The 19,601-nt window shown below is 38.1% G+C and overlaps 1 protein-coding gene across 2 annotated transcripts; it reads right to left on the bottom strand.

Annotated features, from left to right (window-relative positions):
• Positions 1 to 3,990: 3,990 nt before the first annotated feature.
• LOC109398687 (intraflagellar transport protein 52 homolog) lies at positions 3,991 to 12,254 on the bottom strand. 2 transcript variants are annotated; one of them, XM_019671061.3, is made up of 6 exons: positions 11,802 to 12,254; positions 11,631 to 11,733; positions 11,436 to 11,550; positions 4,748 to 5,175; positions 4,433 to 4,681; positions 3,994 to 4,365 (listed from the first exon to the last, which is right to left on the bottom strand). In XM_019671061.3, the coding sequence occupies exons 1-6, from the start codon at positions 11,909 to 11,911 to the stop codon at positions 4,072 to 4,074; spliced, it is 1,299 nt and encodes a 432-aa protein (XP_019526606.1). In that variant the 5' UTR covers positions 11,912 to 12,254; the 3' UTR covers positions 3,994 to 4,071. The 2 variants fall into 2 exon arrangements, with proteins under 2 accessions (XP_062703490.1, XP_019526606.1); XM_062847506.1 differs by having other exon boundaries at positions 3,991 to 4,365; positions 4,433 to 5,175.
• Positions 12,255 to 19,601: the final 7,347 nt, after the last annotated feature.

Below are 19,601 nucleotides of genomic sequence, written 5' to 3'. Positions count from 1 at the left end.
GTCATATCAGAGTATGTGGCTATGTTTCCGTTGAGTGGCACTAGCATCCCATCACTTACACTGTCGTGTTGTAATTGTTGTAGTTCTTTCAAGGATTGCTTCAGAAATTACTCCAGGGATACCTCAGAACTCCATCAACACCTTTGTCTGCAATTTTTGAGAGATTTCTGCAAACATTTTTCAGAGTATGCTTCAAAGCACCATTAATTATTGCTCCAGGGATGTCACCAAACATTTCTCGAACAATTTTCCTTGGAACTACTTTTTTTACTTTTTTTCTGGGAATTAGGGAGAAAGAAGTTTTTCATGTGTTCTCCCAGGCAGGAATTCTCCAGCGATGACTTCAGAAATTGCTTCAGGAATTTTGTCCAATGTAAAAGAATTTCTTTTGGGAATCTCTAAAGGTGCCACCAGAAGCTTTTTTAAGGTGTTCCTCCAGACGATTCTCCAGAGATTTCTGGAATCTGTTCACGAATCAAAAACTCCGTGAAAAAACTTTTGAGGAAATTAGAGATGGGCGAACCGTTCGCGAACGGTTCAAAAGAACTAGTTCTTTGGAAAGAATGACTGAACTGTTGTTCGTTTGAACAGAACGGTAGTTCTTCGTTCTCTCAAAATCGAGAAAACTGAATGCCCTTCAGAACCGTTCATTCAGCTTTTCCAAAGATGACGTTTGGTTTCTGAAAGAGTGAATGTTGTAAATGATCTGCCAAACCATCTCACAAAACAATTCTCCGATGACATGCAGCTGGTCCAAGACCAATAACGGCAATTGTGAAATATCGGTACAATGCACAAAATCAAAAAAACTTCTATTTTTGCGAAGTTGGATGTACAAAAATTATAGGATTCCTCTAATCACGCAAAAACTTGAGTAGGGCTGAACATTTTGATTAGGTTCAACATTAGATTTACAAAACAACGATAACTACTGAACAATAGAACGGTTCACGAGAACTAGTTCTTTCTAAAGAACTGTTCAATTGAGAACGATTCCGTTGAAAGAACTGTTTTGCCCATCTCTAGAGGAAATCCCTTTCTGAAATTCTTGAAGAAATCCTTAAAAGTCCCTGGAGATATTTTTGAAGGAATATCAGAAGGAATTCAAGCAGAAATTTTTGAAACAAACCATGAAGGAATTTCTGAATAAATCTTCGGTACGGAAGAAATACGTGTATAAAGGAATCCCTGTAGAAATTTTGGAAGAATCTTCTAAACGAATCTCTAGAAGAATTTCTGAAGCAATTCTTGGCGGAGTTTCAGAAAAATACATGGATATCTACTTAAAGGGGTTCTTGGAGAAGTTTCTGAAGAAGTTCTTAAGGAAATATCTGGAGGAAGCACAGGAGAAATTTCTTAAAGTATCCCTGGAAAAACAATCTTAGGTAACCATTGGAGGGGTTTCTGAAAGAAACCTTCGTAGATTTTCAGACCGACTACCTGGAGGAATTTCTGAAGGATCACATGGAGCAATTTTGGAAGGAAGAATAGAAGATCCTTGGACAAATTTATGGAGGAATCTCATGAAGAATTTCTGGGGGAATCTCCCGAGAAATTTCTATCAAGTCCTTGGAAGATTTTGTGGGGGCAGAATTTCTGAAGGGGTCTGGATAATTTTCCAAAGAATTCCTTGGAGACCAAAGTTCAGATAAGAGGGTACTTTATACACTAAGCATGCTGTATAAATACACTAAGCTTATTAGAGGTTGCTCTTTAGCCTTCTAAGCAGATCCATTTTTAAGTAATTTCGGAACATGAAAGTTCACATAAAGAAGTCGGATGGCCTTCTAAGCAGCTTCTGACGGAATTTCCTCAAAATGAATGTGAAAACAAAAATGTACTTTTGAGATTCATCAAAACTTGTTGTTGCTTGTATTTTTGAGAAACATGCTCAAACTTACTTTACACGCTAATTTACTTATGCACGGCACTCCTATGTAGATTTGAACCGGGACCTCCTGCGTGATAAGCAGCCGTCATACCGTTACGCTGCTTTGGATAAGTTAACTTCACTACTGTACAAATGTACAAACCTAGATGTCGACAGAGGATTGATTTAAGTTAGACTTCATCCGCTTTGCACTTCATCGCAAATGTGGTGTCGGGGTAGAGTGTAGGACTCTAACTCAACGACTACCGGTTCGAATCTAGTGGGCGTCATATTTTTTTTATTTGCACTTCATATTCATTGATTTGATGAATTTAATTTGATTGTCTACTTGAGAATGACGTTTTTGTTAAAACGACAAAAATAAATCCTTAGAACATCAAGCTACTGAAATGAACTTCAAGAAAATAGAAAGTTCCAACAAAGTTCCGAGTAGCATCTTAAGCAGCTTTCAAGTTCCACGAAGTTCAGATAATGTTCCGAATGGAACTTTCTGGATGATTAAGAGGCTAACAATGAGCCTTGCTGGTTTGCGAAGTTCCAGCAAGGCTTATTGTTAGCCTCTTAGGGCCGATTTCTTCACCCTGGCTTAGGCGTTAAGCCAGGTTTAACTATATGGGTAAGCCTGGCTTACGAGTTAAGCCAAGGTGAAGAAATCGGCCGTTAATCAGCTAGGAAGTTTAGTTTGGAGCTTAATCTGAACTATGTGGAACTTAAAAGTGTATTTGTCGTGGGAAGCAGAACTTTTGGTTACTTGAGGGGTGGAATAAAAATCCCATTGTATGAAAAAGGTGGTTTTTTAAATGTGGGGAAGTACAAATCGACAAATCTATGAAAAATAACAAAGGTGCAATTTAGATTAAATAATCACATGAACAATCACTATGCGTAATTCTCGATGATGGATCTCTCGTTAGTTATAGCAACACCAATTTTTGCAGACCCCTCGATTTTGGTCGAATGGTGGCTCATTTAAACCGTTATAACTCGAAAATTACTCCAAAAATCACATCGAAACGAAATGTTGTTGAAAAGAGGAAAGATAGAGCATTGGGCGAACATGTTTCCGTGACTATGATTTGAACCGCAAAATGTTCGAAGTATTACGTCTGTTTGTCTGTGCCAAAACATTCTTTTCACCATATTGGCAACCACCGATTTTCAAAAGTTTTGCATCAATTTTTTTTATCTGTATCACACCAAAAAATCGATTGAGGGTTTCAGCAAAATTTTGCTGAATTTGGCCGAGCTGAAAGTTTCAGCAAAAAAAATACTGAAATTCAGCAAAATTTGCTGATTTGTTCAGTAAACTCTGCTGATCATCAGTAACGTTTTGCTGAAATTCAGCAAACTTTGCTTCAGCAAAAAAAAATGCTGGACCCTTCAGCTCGGCAAAATTCAGCAAAATATTGCTGAAAGTGTTTGGTGTGTATTAACGAGATTTTTAGCCCTAGGCTAGTTCATCTCGGGACCCACGCTTTACTTCCCTTCCGAAGGAAGAACTCACATTTTGCGAGTTTGTCGGAAGTGGGATTCGATCCCAGGTCCTCGGCGTGATAGTCAAGTTTTTGCATCAATTGAAAGCTGCGACATTTATACACAAAATATCAAAACATTAAAGATGTCTTTTTCTCTTTTCAAAAATTAAATACAAAATACAAATACAAATAAATACAAATCAAAATTCACGTAACTGCATGGCAACGGCGCAGTATCATAACGTCCGAGGCCATAAAGTCCCATGACTTTATGGCACATTTTTTCGGGGCATAACGTCCGAACTTGCAGATACGCCACGATGTCCAAGGAAAGAAGGCACATAGGATATTATGACGCATCCAAACTTTCGGACGCTATTTCGCAAAAAAAACGCGACTTAATGTCCGGGACTGTATAGCCTCGGACGTTGTGATCCGGCCCCCATGGCAACTGTCAAAATTTCAGCCAAATTGGTTCACTAGAAACCGAGCACATCGTCAAACTTGGCCATTATGTATGAAAATGGCTGATGTTCTTATTGTTTTGTGGCATTAAGTTCGATATGCAACTCGTTGGAAAGCTCGATGTTTTCACAGACACACCTCGTTGGATGAATGTTCAACTCGTGCTAAAAAATCATCTTTATGCAATTCGTTGTATAAGTAACTAGTGTTGGTATGACCAACTATTTATTTTCACGCACTTCACTCCTTATCAAGTTTCTTATAGTGCGCCACCTTCACGCTGATCGAATTCAAAATCTCCTTGGCCGTCATGCGTTGATCGTCCTGGCAAACCTTCAGGATACGCCCACACTCCTGTATGAAATAGCCGAGCTCCTTCTCGTCCAACGCTCTCCGATTGCCGCCCTCCAGCGCCGGCGAGAGGCACTTATTGGTGAGCTGCGTGATTTGGGCTTTCTCCGAGCTGAAGGCCTCATCCAGATCAAACAGCTCCAACGGTGGCGCCGACAGATCGCTGAATATCGGCTGGAAAACCTGAAACGGAAAGTAACGGACCGATTAACCTTGTTGCGATCTATAAGCAAGCAATGCTCGTTCTAACCGCAAGCTGCAACGGCGGTAATGGGATCTCGAACTGCGGCTTGATGATCTTGAGCGGTTCATATTGCACGTCCAACTTTTCATAGGTATTGATAACATCGCGCAGCAAATCGTTGTTGATCGAGTACAGGCCCATATCGAATAGCTTCTTGAAGTCAGCCGGGATGTCGTAGTCGAGCGAATCCATCAGACAGATCTTCGGCTGCTCGGCCAGATAGATCGTATCGGGGATGATTGCGTAGTCATTAATCTGTGGGATGGGATGGGGCGGGCGTGAGTGAATTATTATGTCGTGATTGGCTGGTGTCATACCAACCTCCAGGTCGTTGAAATCCGATGATTTGAACTTGAAGTTATCTTCGAGGATCATGCCGAAGATGCTGTCCCAGATGGCCGTGTTGATTTCGTTGGAAATGTACTTATCCTGGAACATGTGACCGGATCCGATGGCTATTAATTTGCCATTGGTTTCATTCTGATAGTATCCTGCCAGAGGGCGATTGAAGGGATACACCACAGGTCCCGTAGTCAATAGGACGTTCGACGGTTGAATGACATTCATAGTGGCCCCAAAAGGGTAAACGAATTCTACTTTGTACTTGTCATCCATAAAATCGAACGCAGTCAGAATGCTTTTGCTAAATTCTAGTAGGGAATTGTTCATGGCATCGCTGGCAATACCTCCGCTGATTAGGGCCTCTTTTGGGTGGAAATATTTATAGTACTGTGGCCGAACAACTGCATCTGCAATGATTCCAAATTTGAACGGGATACACAGTTGACGTATCACCACCACAATTTATTATAGTTTCATGAGAATTTCCGGTGTCAAAGTTATTTGTTTCACATGTGTTTATTGTTAGAAGGAACTAGCTCAGACAAAGGTATTTAATTGAACAAATTAGTAACGTAGCTAGGTATTTGGAGGCCCCCATGAAAATTACAGAATATTTTACAATGATAAATCTATTCATTTAACTCTTGAATGATCGTGCTGTTGTATTTTGTACAAACCGTAAAAAAATCTCGATTTTTGTACTCAGCATTAGCGTGATGCTGCTAGTGATGGATAACTGACTGATGAAAGGTTAAAAATTATTTTCTGTATTCCTTTATGAATTTCTTCGGAGATTTCTGCAAGTATACATCCCGGAGCTTCATCAATGAGCATAAGATTTTTTCCAAGTATTATGTCGATTTTTTAACGGTTTATTAAGGAATAGCACAAAGTAATTCCTTTGAAGATTGCTTTACCGTTTTCTTAAAAAAATCTTGAAGAATAATTTGTCTTCAAGAATTTTCTAGGTGGTTAAGGCAAGGATGTCAGTGTTGTCTACTAGGCAGGGATAGGGTGCGACTCAAAACTCTTTGCGTGCCGCACACGCTGCTACGAGACAGCACAACAAACCAGAAGGAGACGAGTACGTGCAATCGGTTGTGTGTTGCTCGCTTACTTTGCCGCGCGCTGGAGCTCTCCTGTCTCTCACGCTTTGTCGTATGCACTCTCTCGGTGCTTGTCTCCGTGCTTTGCACTTTGCTTGATACTACGCATGATTGGGAAAATTTCAAATCAAACGACCTATCACTTGTCAACCCTTGACAAGCTCAACAATTTTTCCGAAAACACAAACTATTCAATTAATTTATTAAGTGATTTTTTATGTTTGGTGACAAGCACAGTCCCAAGCACCGTGCATTACTCCCTGCGCCGTAGAGCTAGTGCTGCGGTTTGTCTCTCGTACAATTACGTAAGCTCTCACTTATACGCCTCTTGTCTCTCGTCAAAACGGGAGACAAGCACTTGCAATTGTGTGAGGCACACGCTTTTTTCGCACCGCACGGTGCATGTCGCCAATCCCTGCTACTAGGATGTTTTTAAAAGTACTTCAGAGTACTTCAAAAGATTCTTGCAAAGGTTTCATCGAGTATTTCTTGAAATATTCATTCAGGAAGTCCTCCAGAGATTCTATCAATAATAATCTAGAGATCATCCATACAATTATTTCTTAAGAAACTCCAGAAAAAATACTGCAAAAAAAAATCTACAATGATTCTTTTGGAACCAGATATGATTCCAATAAATTACATCGCAATTCCGCCAGAGGATGAGAAGTCCTTCTAGAATTTCTTCAAACATTTCATGGTTTCCTTCAGGAGATCCCCTAAATATTCATTTGGTGATTTTTCCACAGAAGTTAAGTATTTCTCCATAGATTCTGCAAGGATTTCTTAATTATTCCCTCACATAACTCTTCCAGAGATTTCTTCAAGAATTTATCTTGGTATTTGCTCAAGCATTCATCACTTCATCTTGGCGTTATTTTGAAGATTTCTTAAGTTTTTTTTTACAATGATTCCTTCAGAACACTTTTTTTTCGAAAATGTTCTGCAAGTATTCTTCTCTAAGTTTCTCTAAGGTTTTACTAAAAGATTTATTCTAGAACTCCTCTAGGAAATTTCCAAAGAACCCATTGGATAATAATTTAACAAAAAATCTCTAAGGATTCCTACAAAAGTTCCTATAAGAAAATTCTCAGAGGAAGTACTGTAGGAGTTCTGTAGGAATTATTTCGAAAAATCATTCTGGAATTCCTCCAACGAATTATTTAATATCCATCAACTCTAGGAGTTTTCCCAAGGATTTCTTCAGGATTGTTTGCTAGAATTCCTCTGGGAACTCTTCTACAAATTACTATTGTGATTTTTTTTTAACAAAGACACTCCTTCGAAATTCTTTCAAGAAACCTTTTGAAAAATCAAGTATCTCAGTCAAGAACTTCACCAGGATTTATTAATGATTCCTCCAAAAAATAGTTTAAAAAAGTTCTCTGAGAATGATTGATATGCCCTAAGTAATCTTACAGTCCCAAATGTATCATATTCGATAACAAAGCGATTACGGCACCGAATGATTACGTAGTTTTTGTAATCATTCGTGCTCACTTCTATCTTTGATTTGATTGGGATGAAAATTGGAGCGTATATGGTAAATGAACAGATACCCTTATCTTATAAAATCAAACAATTCCAGAAGTTTCTCCAAGGCTTCTTCCTTGGAGTTTAGAAGCATCTTTTAAGTGATTAATGCAAGGCTAATATTTCATAGAGGATATCCATCGGGAACTCTTCAGGAATCGCTTCAAGAATTCCTACCAAGAATTTTTCCAAGAATTTCTTAAATATTTCTTAAAAAAATATTTTGAAAATTATCCAAAGATACTTTCAGAATTTTTTCAAGGCTCTTTTTAGAAACTCCTGTAACGGTTTCTTCAATCGGTTATAGCATTCCTTGCTTAGTTTATTTAATAATTTCTCCAAATATTCTACCGAGGATTACTTTTGGGATTTTTCCAGGAATCCCTTTAGGAATTCTTCCAAGTTTTCATTCATAATTATAAAGGAATTTCTTCAAAGAGACCTTTGGAAATTCCTTTGCTTTGTGATTATTTTTAAGGTAATTGTTTGTGAACTTCTCTGGCGATCACCTTATTTTTTGAAAATGCCTTAGGTAATTCTTTTGACATTTTTCCGGCCGTTCCGTAGTAAATTCTTGGATTTTTTTTTAATTCGAAAGAGTGTATCTCATAGAACTTCAACAAAAGTAATAACAGACGGAATTCCATGAGGAATGTTCAACAGAAATTTCTAGAGCAATTACCAAAGGAATTTTCTGAAGAATTATCGGAGAAGTTTTCAAAAAATTTCCACCTAAATTTGAAAAACAAATTGAATAAGCAATTTTCAAAGTACCTGTCGAATGAATTTCTAAATGGATTATTGACATAATTATAAAAGCAATTCCCAGAAATACTATCAAAGGGATTGCCGGTGAAATTTTCAATGAAATTGCTGAAATTCCACAGGAGTTGCCTGATATATTTACAAAGCTATTGCCCAAAAAATTTCGAAAAGTAATGCTGTAGATATTTTTAAAAATTTTAACTTAAATCAATTTCGAATACAATTGCCGGGAAAATTTCCAAAAGAGTTACCGAACCATATTCCGAAGGAATTGCCGAAATAGAAAATTGTCCAAGAATACCGTAAAATTATAGGAATTTTCGGATCAAGTCCAATAAAAATTGGCAAAAGGACTTCCAAAGAATTCGCCGAATAAATTTCCAAAACAGTGAAATTCCAAGAAATTTGCTGAACAGTGTTTAGGTTATTCCCAAAGTCATTATAAACGGATTTTTCAAACAAACTGTCAAAAAATAAATAAATGCAGCAAATAGATGCAGACGAAATTTTTTAAAATAAATTTGCGTCGAAATAAAAACCTGTTCGCAAAGCCATTGCTCAAGCATTGCCAAGAATAGATTAAAGAAGTTTTCGCAGATATTAAAAAAAAGAATGAATTCACAAAAAAATGCTGAAGGAATAACCAAAGTAATTTCAGAATGATTTTTGAAGGATTTTCTAAATATTTTTACAGATTTTCGTTAACAAATTGCTGTACGAATTTCCAAATTGAATATTGAAAAAAAAAAAATCCAAAAGTAATGTCCGATGAAAGACCTCAAAAATTCATATTAAAAAATGTTAAAATTCCTTCAAGAATTTTCACAGACATCGCTCCAAGAAATTTTAATGGGATTCTTTCAATTAATCCTTTAGGCATTCTGTCAAGGTTTCCATCAGATTTTTTCTATTGATAGTTTTAAACATTTTTTAGCGATAACACCAAGCGTTTCTGGAGGAATTTCTTCAGTAATAAACGATTCCTTTGCGCCTAACTTACTTAACCTGTTTAGGCATTTTCAGAAAAATTCTTTTAAAATTCCATCAAAATTTTTTTTAGAATTTTTCTCGAAATTTTGTTAAAGTATTTCTTTAGTTATACCTGCAGAGATTTTTTTCAGACATGTGGTCAGATCTTATTTTTTTTAAATGGGGCCCCTGAATTTCAACTGCTAGCTTAAGCTAAGTCAACAAATATGATTAGTCCAGTGCTTGGGATATCAGGGACATTTTCATAATGCTCATGAATTTTACTTCCATGTCGGTACTGAACTTCGTCTAATTCAATTTAGATTTCTAGCTCATTTATATTTCAGGGCCCCTGTAGGTCCAAAGAGTAATCATCAAACTAAGCAAAACTATACTGACTAAACTGCTAGAATAAAGTGTGCACATTTATATTCGTTAATAACAGGACTTCAAATTAGCCTTCTGTGTGCCTAATTTCAAAAACTCCTGATAATCACGAAGGGGCTCCTCATATCTATCAGCAGATCTTCAAGTTTTGAACTTATAGGAAACTTTCACTATTTAAAGAACTTTATTCAAACTAGTGTTAGAAACCTCCTCCGATTTGAAGGCCCCCTAAATTCGGGGGCCCGATGCGGACCGCACCATCTGCACCCCTTGCTACGCCACTGGAACAAATGTAGGGGAGACTGGGGAGACTTGATCCCTTTTTCTTAATTTACCTGAAACTTTAAGAAAAACTCAAAACTAGATCCGATTTCCGCACAAAATGGCAGGTAAACATATATTGCAAGTTAATACACAACAGAAGGCCTTTAAATTATTGTTAAAGTTTTAAAAACTGTGTTTTTATGAAGGCATGTCTTATGATGCATTTTTCAAAAATGGGTGACACTTGATCCCCCTTTGAGCACATGGTTTATTTAAAGGGAAAATAATCCCAGAGTCTTCCTATTCATTTTCTTTTCGAGTATTCTTGTATTTTCGATGAATATGGAGTGTTTGAAATTGTAAGATTTCCTTAAATTTTTAAGGATATGCCGTATTTTCAAAATGGGGAGACTTGATCCCCCTTTTCTTGGTTTGTACTAAAGTTATAATTATCTGACACATTTTATCGTTGAAAAGACTAGAATTCCAAGTAAATAGGGGCTTCCGAATAGAATTTTATTTTTTCACATGTATAATGTGTGTGTAATCCTCGAGGGATCAAGTCTCCCCATGTCACTGTTGTGTATACTAAGCTGAATCAATTAGAATGTGTTAACAACAGCCTTATTTGGATAAATAAGTTTGAAAGTATTTTATTCAAACTATGAACTGTGAAATTTTGACACGATTTGGATCAATTTTCACAAAGTTATTGAGATTTTTCGGAATCGCCTAAAAGATTTCTGAAGGACTGAAAACAAACCATCAGCCGTTAAAAAATAATGCAATGTACAATCTAAATCACTTATAGCCAAAACATAGTCGTTTGTCCAGGAGTAGTTTTGGAAAAATTATGCTAGAAGAAAAATGTTTTTGATTCCGAGAAAATATGGGGGGAACAAGTCTCCCCAGGGATCAAGTCTCCTCAGTCTCCCCTATATATGTACACTGTGTGCATCACTGATCGGATCAACACCGATTTTCATACAAAATAACCAAGTTTAAGATGCTGTAACAGGCAAACAGACGTCTTACTCTACTCACTTCCCATCGTTTCCCTTTTTAACGGATTACTCAAATATTCCATACTTAGTTCGCAAATCGCTCGCTCTTGGCGCTCGCATCGTTTTTGCTCCTGTTCGACGTTTGCTCACTACCGCCATCTACTCAGTGGGTTTGCGTACCACAGCGTAATTAGCATTAGGCGATTATGTTTGGGTGACAATGATTGTTATCGCATTTTGTTCCAAGTGATTCGTCTGTTTGTCTGTGCTGTAACTATGGTTTGCACACGCGCCAATTTGTGACGTAGATGAGGGGGCAAGGCCTCTCAAAATCAATGAAATCCGGAAAATATCGACGCAGGTAATCTTTTTTAGTCATATTCACGTGAAAACTAGTACATTGAGCTCAAAAAAGATTAATGTTGTCCAATTTTGGAGAGCTTCACCCCCCAACTACGTCATTAGTTGGCGCTTATGATGGTTTGCTTTTATGAACTGAGCTCAATTTTTGACATAGAATCACAGGTCAATCCACCAAAGCAAACCATAGTTACAGCATCTTAAAGTTGGTCATTTTGTATGAAAATCGGCGTTTATCCGATTAAATATACACCACAGTGTATGTATATTTAAACTTACCACTGTTGATTGTCATTCCATAGTCTTCAAGAAGGAAATTCACATTAGTATTAAAATTTATTTCTCCTCCTTCACCTAACAGAAGCAGTAGACGTCCACCCTCAGATATGTAATCCTAAAAAAGAAATTGACGTAATAGTGCTGTACAATAATCGCTCCGTAGGGCCGTAAAGACATCCTTGCCGAAACACTAACCTTTAGATATTGAAACTCCGTTTCGGTAAACTTTTCCTGAGGACCTGCCAGAACAAACACTGTGGCTCCCTTCAAAATCTCTGGCGTAATGTCGTTTTTATTGCTGGAGAGTACAAATCCCGGATCGTTTCCAGAAGTGTAAACCAAACTTTATTTTTGCAATATATTTACCTTTCGACTCTATAGCTAACTTTGAGCTTCCGGTGCAGTGTCTTATAGTTGTCCGGTAGCTTGAAGAGTTCATTTTTCGACACATTAAAAATCACGTTCACGTTATTCATGGCTTCTATCACGGAAGGTGGCCCCGTTTCACCATTCAAAGAACTGCAAGCTTCCTCTGGATGCCGGCCAAACCCACCTAGGTGCGCACGAGCAATACCGGGAAATTGAGTTATTAATCGCTTTTAAAACATTCCGGGAACCGAAACCTTACACCAAAAGAACCTTTCCGCCTGGCGCGGGTTGCACGCGGACACGCGGGCAACAAATAGGAACTACGCGCGAATGAAACCCTAGAATTGGGCGCCAAATTGAGGTAACAAATTAATAACTGTTTTAGGATTTTGTAATTATTTTCCAAATTCACGTCTCCGTTAACAATCCAAGTAAGCAGGGCATTTCACAAGGACTCACAAAATAATCTCTCGAGCACAAAACAAAGTAGCCTCACGGCAACCGTATTTGTGCTGTTGGGTATGGTTACCATGGTCGCACGTGTGATGGGCGGCATGCGCTTTATGGCACTGCTGATACGGAGGGCGCTTTGTCGCGTGAAAAGCAGCTGTGTGTTTAATGATCAAACCGGCTAACATAAACAATCTTAGGTGAACCCTAGGGTGAACAGGAATAAAATGTGCCATCGAGGTGAATTGTTCCATACAACATAATTTTGTGTTTCCGATTCACGTGTTTTGCGATAGAAGTCGATTGATGGAACCTTTACAGGCGAGACACGAGAGTACTTCAATATTTCTTTTCATTTTGGTGTGACGCCTTGACTGGGACAAACACTGCTTCTCAGTATTTCATCAGAGAGTGCATTTACTTCGAACTCCCTACTTGAACAAGAAAAAAAAACACGATGCTAAAATGATCACTGGAATTCGGTGTAATCTTATCCTCAGTTTAATTTTATTGAGCAAGCTGTTCGTTGTTACCATCGCCAGTCGTCGGGTGGAGAGCAGCGCCATCAACAAGATTGTAAAAATTTTCCTTATGGGTATAGTGGATTTTAATGATTGTCAATATAAGGTAGCTCACTAGATTTCTATTTAAATTTGAAATTGTAATGGATACGTGGAGATTTCTAGATGCACAACTTGGTCATAAATTAAAGAAAACATCTTTTTTAGTTTGTCAATGAATCGCTCACATTTTGCTATACGAGAACCTCTGGATTTTTAGTTATACTTGCAGCCAGGGCTGGAAATGTCATTCAACCACCTACAGCTCATTCTAGAAGCTGAACCTGAGAAAATGGTATATGACTTGTCCGGCAAGACCAGTTCTGCAAGAAAGTCATGAAAAACCCGCTTTTTTTCAAATATTTAAGGTAAATGTCACGGACTACCTTCGAAAAATGCCAATTGACATACATGGTGAATATCAATTGACATTTTTCGAAAGTAGTCCGTGACAAGTTTTTCATATACCATATTCTCAGGTTCAGGCTTCTGAAATTAGTTGTAGGTGGTTGAATTTAGATATGTCGGAATGACATTCTCAGCATTGCTTGCAGTGCATTGAATTTTCACTGAAAAATGTCGCGGAGTGTCATGAGAAGAAGTTATTACATTTTTCAGTTACACCATTTCCTGTGCGAATTTTCATCCAATAACATCAACACGCAACAATGCTGATTAGTTATGGAAACTTATTGACGTCATCGATAAACATTTCTTATCTACTAGTGGTAGTAGAATTCGACAATAACCAAATGACATTTTCATGACATTTTTTTGCTTCTATGATTGTGAAAGTAAAGTGAAGTTTATTGGAAAGTTAAAATATTTTACTCGGAGGAGCAGATCTGATCGGATGGTTAGAACACTTGACTATCACGCCGAGGACCTGGGATCGAACCCCACTCCCGACAAACTCACAAAAAATGTGAGTTCTTCCTTCGAATGGGAAGTAAAGCGTGGGTCCCGAGATGAACTAGCCTAGGGTTAAAAATCTCGTTAATACAAACATAAAACAATATATTTTACGCTATTCAAAAATTAATGAGTATAACACACAAAAGATTTTACGATCAGAAAGTGTCGTTTAGTTTTAATATCATTGCTACAATATTTTGAGCACATGAAAAATTGATTTCCTTTGAGAAATGTCCAAAATAAGTTTTAACAAAATGTAGGTAATAGTGCAAACACATGTCTTGTTTTTTTTGAGAAATATTGGGTAATTCTGTTGACTAGAAGCACAACCATTTTTACGGCTCCCATGATTTTTGACAAATAATAGCACAATCAAATTGTTATATTTTCAAGTTTCTTTAGAGACCACTTCAAAATGAAATGTTGTTGAAAAGAGGAAAAGTAGAGCGTAGAGCTACTTTTTGCAGTTTTAAAAAGTTGGATCGTCCGTATTGATTTGGCCGTAGTTTTGAATTCCAAGAGCAAAAAATCACAATGTTTGCATCCATTGATTGGTTTTTAAAATTTTATCATCATTCGAAAGCAGAGATACTCTTACACCAGGGGTTCTCAACCTTTTTTCAGCTTGTGACTCACTTTTGATTGTTTGTAATCATAAATTTTATGAACTTTCGTATCGTAACTCTCAATTTTACCAATTTTATTATTTTTTTTTAAATTTGCAGTGCTTTATTCGTTTTTTTTGGAAAAGCCAAAATAAGGTCGAATGATCCCTTTCAGTAAACTCTTTGTTTGTTAATTTCAGATAAGTTTGTAACCCAGTCAACCAGTGATCGTATAAGATGTTGAATAAGATGTTAAAGCTGAGGTGATGCGTACATTTTACATGCGCCTAAATGGAGGCATGCACGCATATGGCCTCCACTTTATCATCTTATGCAACATCTTATACGATTACTGGTTGTCTGGGAAGTTTCTAATATAAATTTAACCAGTTTAGCTCCATGCAACACTACAGAACAGTACATATTTTAGGTATTCTATCACACATTAAACTGATACAAATTTAATTTTGACTTTTTGTCTCCCCCCTTCAAAAATGTTTGGCTAAATTTTGCATTTTGAGGGGGCAGACAAAAAAATATTTATCAAAATATCGGGGTTTGGTGAAAATTCTTGAACAAATCCAATCTATCGTTATTTTTTCGCCGGAGGTCGTGAACTCCCTGCCATCGTACAATATCAATTTTCCACGCCCTACTTTTTCAATAGAAGAAGTTTCCGGTGCTCTCAGCTCACTCGATCCATCAAAGGGTCCAGGACCTGATAAGTTGCCTCCTGCATTCATTAAAAAATGTGCCAGTGCGCTAGGGCCACCCGTATGCCTACTTTTCAATATGTCGCTTGGGCAAGGCGTATTTCCAGACGTATGGAAACTATCAGCAGTCACTCCCGTACATAAGACTGGTAGCATTCACAATGTGGAGAATTACCGCCCTATATCAATATTGTGCTGTCTCGCAAAAGTACTGGAGCTTTTGATTCATGATAGGATGTATTCTGCTGCTAAGCCTATAATATCGGAGTACCAGCATGGGTTTGTTAAAAACAGATCCACCGTAACAAATCTGATGTGCTACACTAGCACACTTCATGCCTGCCTGGAAAAGCGATGCCAAGTGGACAGTATCTATTTTGACTTCTCGAAAGCCTTCGATAAAGTCCCGCACGGCCTTACCCTGACCAAGTTGGAGCGCTTAGGATTTCCGGATTGGATCATCAGCTGGTTACGTTCCTATTTGGTTGGTAAATCTGCCTTTGTAAAGTTGAAAAACGTAAAATCCGACATCTACACAACGCCAACCGGCGTGCCGCAGGGAAGCCACCTTGGTCCGTTAATTTTGCTAACGACCTATGCCACCGAATCCGTTCTCACTGCCTTATGTATGCCGACGACCTTAAAATATACAGAATAATCTCATCCTTAATCGACTGTGCTGCGCTACAACAGGATCTCGACGCCGTAGCAGATTGGTGTTCCTCAAATGGAATGGAGTTGAATATCAAAAAGTGCAAAACGATCAGTTTTTGTAGAACGACGCCACTTACGAGTTTCGACTACAGCATAAATGTCAACAGTGTAGATCGTGTGTCCTCTATCAAAGACCTGGGTGTTACGATAGACTGTAAACTGAACTTCAGTGAGCATATCTCGACGACAACTGCACAGTTGTCTTGTGCGAAGCATATTAGAATACGCCGTTCCAGTCTGGGCTCCGTACCAAGAACTTCATATGGCACGGATCGAAAGAGTTCAGCGTAGTTTTGTTCGTTTTGCGTTGAGGAGACTGCCATGGAATGATCCGCACAGATTGCCACCATACGACCACCGCCGCCAGCTAATTAGATTAGAATCTCTACGCCAGCGTCGTGAGTACCATCAAAGAATGTTTGCTTTCGACATAGTGAGTGGACATCTAGACTGTGCACCGCTCCTGCAATGCGTCAATTTTTATGTTCCTGCTCGCCGTCTCCGCCAGCGTCAACTCCCGGGTAAAGCTTAATGGCAAAAGAATGGCAAATTTTACCATTAAAACAGAATGTTCACACTCAATTTCGATTTCTCTGTTCGGTAATTTATTTTACGGGTTTTGAACCGTAAAATACAAAAGTTACTGAGTTTTCAGCATTTTTGTACAACGTAACTGACGTTCAGTAATATTTTTTTTTGACATTTTAGTGAACACGGTTATAGTTTGTGCCGAGTGTTCAGCAAAGTTGAAGATTTACTGAGTTCAGTCAAATGTCAGTAAAAAGCAGTACTGACTTTTCAGCATTGGTTTCGTTTTCACTGAGCTTCCGTTAAAGTAAAATGTAAACATTAATCCGCGCGCGCTTCTAGCTGTCAAAAATAGAAAAAAGCTTTGATCATCAGAGCTGTCGCCGTGAAACTGCTCTCATCATAATATTACATTTTTAACACCGATTCCTGTCCTGTGCCGTTGCCGCATGTTTGGTAAGTATTCGAAAATCCTCGGCCCAGAGAACTAGAATGGCCTCGTGCGGACAATCCTTCAGTGACTTCGTTTGTGCAAGTGCTACATCAGATTGGATACATTTGACCGCATCTCCAGATGGAGCAACACTCGGACTCGATCATCGACTGGATACTCCCGCGCATCGAGCTTTGCCCTGAGGTCATTCCGGTTCTGCCTGAGTTGTCGTAGATTTTAAATACTTCCAAAAGCGGTCGGCAGCCGACAGGTGTAAATGAATCGGAAGCACCTATGTAATATGGACGGATTCAAAATGCATCGAAAATGGAACAGGCTGGGAGGGAACACAATATTTTCCGGAACTGAAAAACTCAGCAAGACCAATCCAATCAAATTTTAGATTACCGAAAATTGAGTAACGTGTATATCAGCTATTACTGACTAAATCAGTATTTGTTTGACAGATCGAAATGTTGTGTGTTACCGACTTTTCGGTACTCACAACCGTTTACTGACTTAACTCTGCTGTTCAAAAACCCAGTAAAATTTTACCGACTTCGGTAATCAAATCTGAGTGTGTTTGAATGGCAAAATGTGTTATTTGTTTGTTTGAAATAAGAGTTAAAATAACAAAAATAATAACAAAATTTTGGTAGCAGAAAAACTTAAAAATAACTTATTTTGCCATTGTAATAACAAAGTAATGGTAAAGCATGCGGATTAAATTGAAGAACAAAATAAGTTATTATTGAGATATTGATAACAAAATAAGACCCAAATTAACTGTTATCGGTGAATAACAAAATATGACATTCTTGAGTTATTGATAACAGGATAAGAACAAATTTAGCTGTTTGTGTGGCGATCAAAATAATGGTAGGTTTAGTTGTTCAAATTCTATTTTAAAATAATTGTAGATTCAGTTATTATTTAAAAGTAGCAGAAGAAAGGTAAAATGAGCTATTTCTATTAATTGTTTGAGTTCTAAATTAACATAAATTGATGTGCATCAAATAGAATCTATTACGAATCAAACACACAGCTGAGAATCCGGATTTGTTTACTTTTGCGAGATACGTCGAATTGAAAAGTTATGCTTGAAATATACAATATAATAGTTAATGGTATGAGGAGTAAAATATGTTATGGTGCCTAATGTTTATAAATAATTTCTCACAATATCAAAATAATGGCAAATTTAGCTAGCAATGTAAATTATGTTATTGTTTTGATATTTCATACAATTCATTATAAAATATGCAAATTATACCATGATAGTAATTTTTGTTATTGATGTGTTATTTAGCATTATTCATGAATAACATATCAATGACAAGATTTGCTATGATTGTATATTTTGCTATTGATTTGCCATTTTAAATTTTTCATAATAACAGAAGAATGGCAAAACGAGATATGATGGCAAAACCAGTTATTATTTTGTCCTTTGTTTGCCATTAGCCTCTACCCGGGCTGTTCCACGCTACTAGGCACACGACAGTATTTGGCCATAATCATCTCCTGGAAAGATGCCTCGCCCTCGTCAACGATTTGCCTTGGTTTGATTTTAATATTAGTAGAACACAATTCAAAACGTGTATTAGAAATATAAGCTAATTTTGTTTTTCTGTTTTATCAGTCTGTACGGCAGTTTTGCCGAAGACGTAGAAATAAATTCATTCATTTATTTAGTTAACATCAAATTCATGATAATACTGAATCAACAATTTGCCGCCATAATACTCGATTTCCAGCTGCAGCTCTCCAACGTCGGTCACGCCCAACACTCGCCAGATCACGCTCCACCTGGTCCGCCCATCGTGCTCTCTGCGCTCCACGCCTTCTTGTACCAACCGGATGGTTAGCAAACACCAACTTTGCAGGGTTGTTGTCCGGCATTCTTGCAACATGCCCTGCCCACCGTATCCTTCCGGCTTTGGCTACCTTCTGGATGCTGGGTTCGCCATAAAGTGCAGCGAGCTCGTGGTTCATCCTTCTCCGCCACACACCGTTTTCCTGTACGCCGCCGAAGATCGTCCTTAGCACCCGTCGCTCGAAAACTCCGAGTGCTTGCATGTCCTCCTCGAGCATCGTCCACGTCTCGTGCCCGTAGAGAACCACCGGTCTTATTAACGTCTTGTACATGGTACATTTGGTGCGGGGGTGAATCTTTTTTGACCGCAGTTTCTTCTGGAGCCCATAATAGGCACGACTTCCACTGATGATGCGCCTTCGTATTTCACGGCTCACGTTATTGTCAGCAGTGTTGAAAATTTCATTTCGTCATATCTAAATTCAATCGCCTACAGCTAATTTTAGAAGCTGAACCTGAGAATATGGTATATGGAAAACTTGTGCGGCTAAACCAGTTCTGCTAGAAAGTCACGGAAAAACCGATATTTTTCGAATATTTAAGGTAAATGTCACGGACCACCTTTGAAAAATGCCAAATGATATTCACCGTGAATATCATTTGGCATTTTTTCAAAGGAAGCCCGTGACATTTACGTTAAATATTCGAAAAATAGCGGTTTTTTCGTGACTTTCTAGCAGAACTGGTCTAGCTGCACAAGTCTTTCATATACCATATTCTCAGGTTCAGCCTCCAAAATGAGCTGTAGGTGATTGAATTTAGATATGACAAAATGAATTTTTCAGCACTGATTGTCAGCCGTTAGCAAGGAATCGAGGTAGACGAATTCTTCTACCACCTCGAAAGTATCCCCGTCTATCGTAACATTGCTGCCAAGGCTTGTCCTGTCTCGCTCAGTCCCACCTACCAGCATGTAGGGTATCGCGCTACTTGGGCGGTGGTTCTATATTCGTCTGTTTGCCACTATAACTCAGTCAATTTTGAACCAATTGACTTGAAATGT

The sequence above is a fragment of the Aedes albopictus genome, chromosome 2 (genome assembly GCF_035046485.1).
Source record: "Aedes albopictus strain Foshan chromosome 2, AalbF5, whole genome shotgun sequence".
NCBI classification, from domain to species: Eukaryota; Metazoa; Arthropoda; class Insecta; order Diptera; family Culicidae; genus Aedes; species Aedes albopictus.
The sequence above is the reverse complement of the archived record's forward strand: the minus strand, read 5'-3'. Positions and strand labels throughout refer to the sequence as shown.

Excerpts from the sequence above, each read along its gene's own strand:
- LOC109398687 (XM_062847506.1), bottom strand. The coding sequence starts at position 11,911 with ATGAATAACGTGAACGTGATTTTTAATGTGTCGAAAAATGAACTCTTC. Across the intron at positions 11,551-11,630 it reads CGGAGTTTCAATATCTAAAG|GATTACATATCTGAGGGTGG; the intron begins GTTAGTGTTTCG and ends TTTCTTTTTTAG. Across the intron at positions 5,176-11,435 it reads TGGAATGACAATCAACAGTG|ATGCAGTTGTTCGGCCACAG; the intron begins GTAAGTTTAAAT and ends GAATCATTGCAG.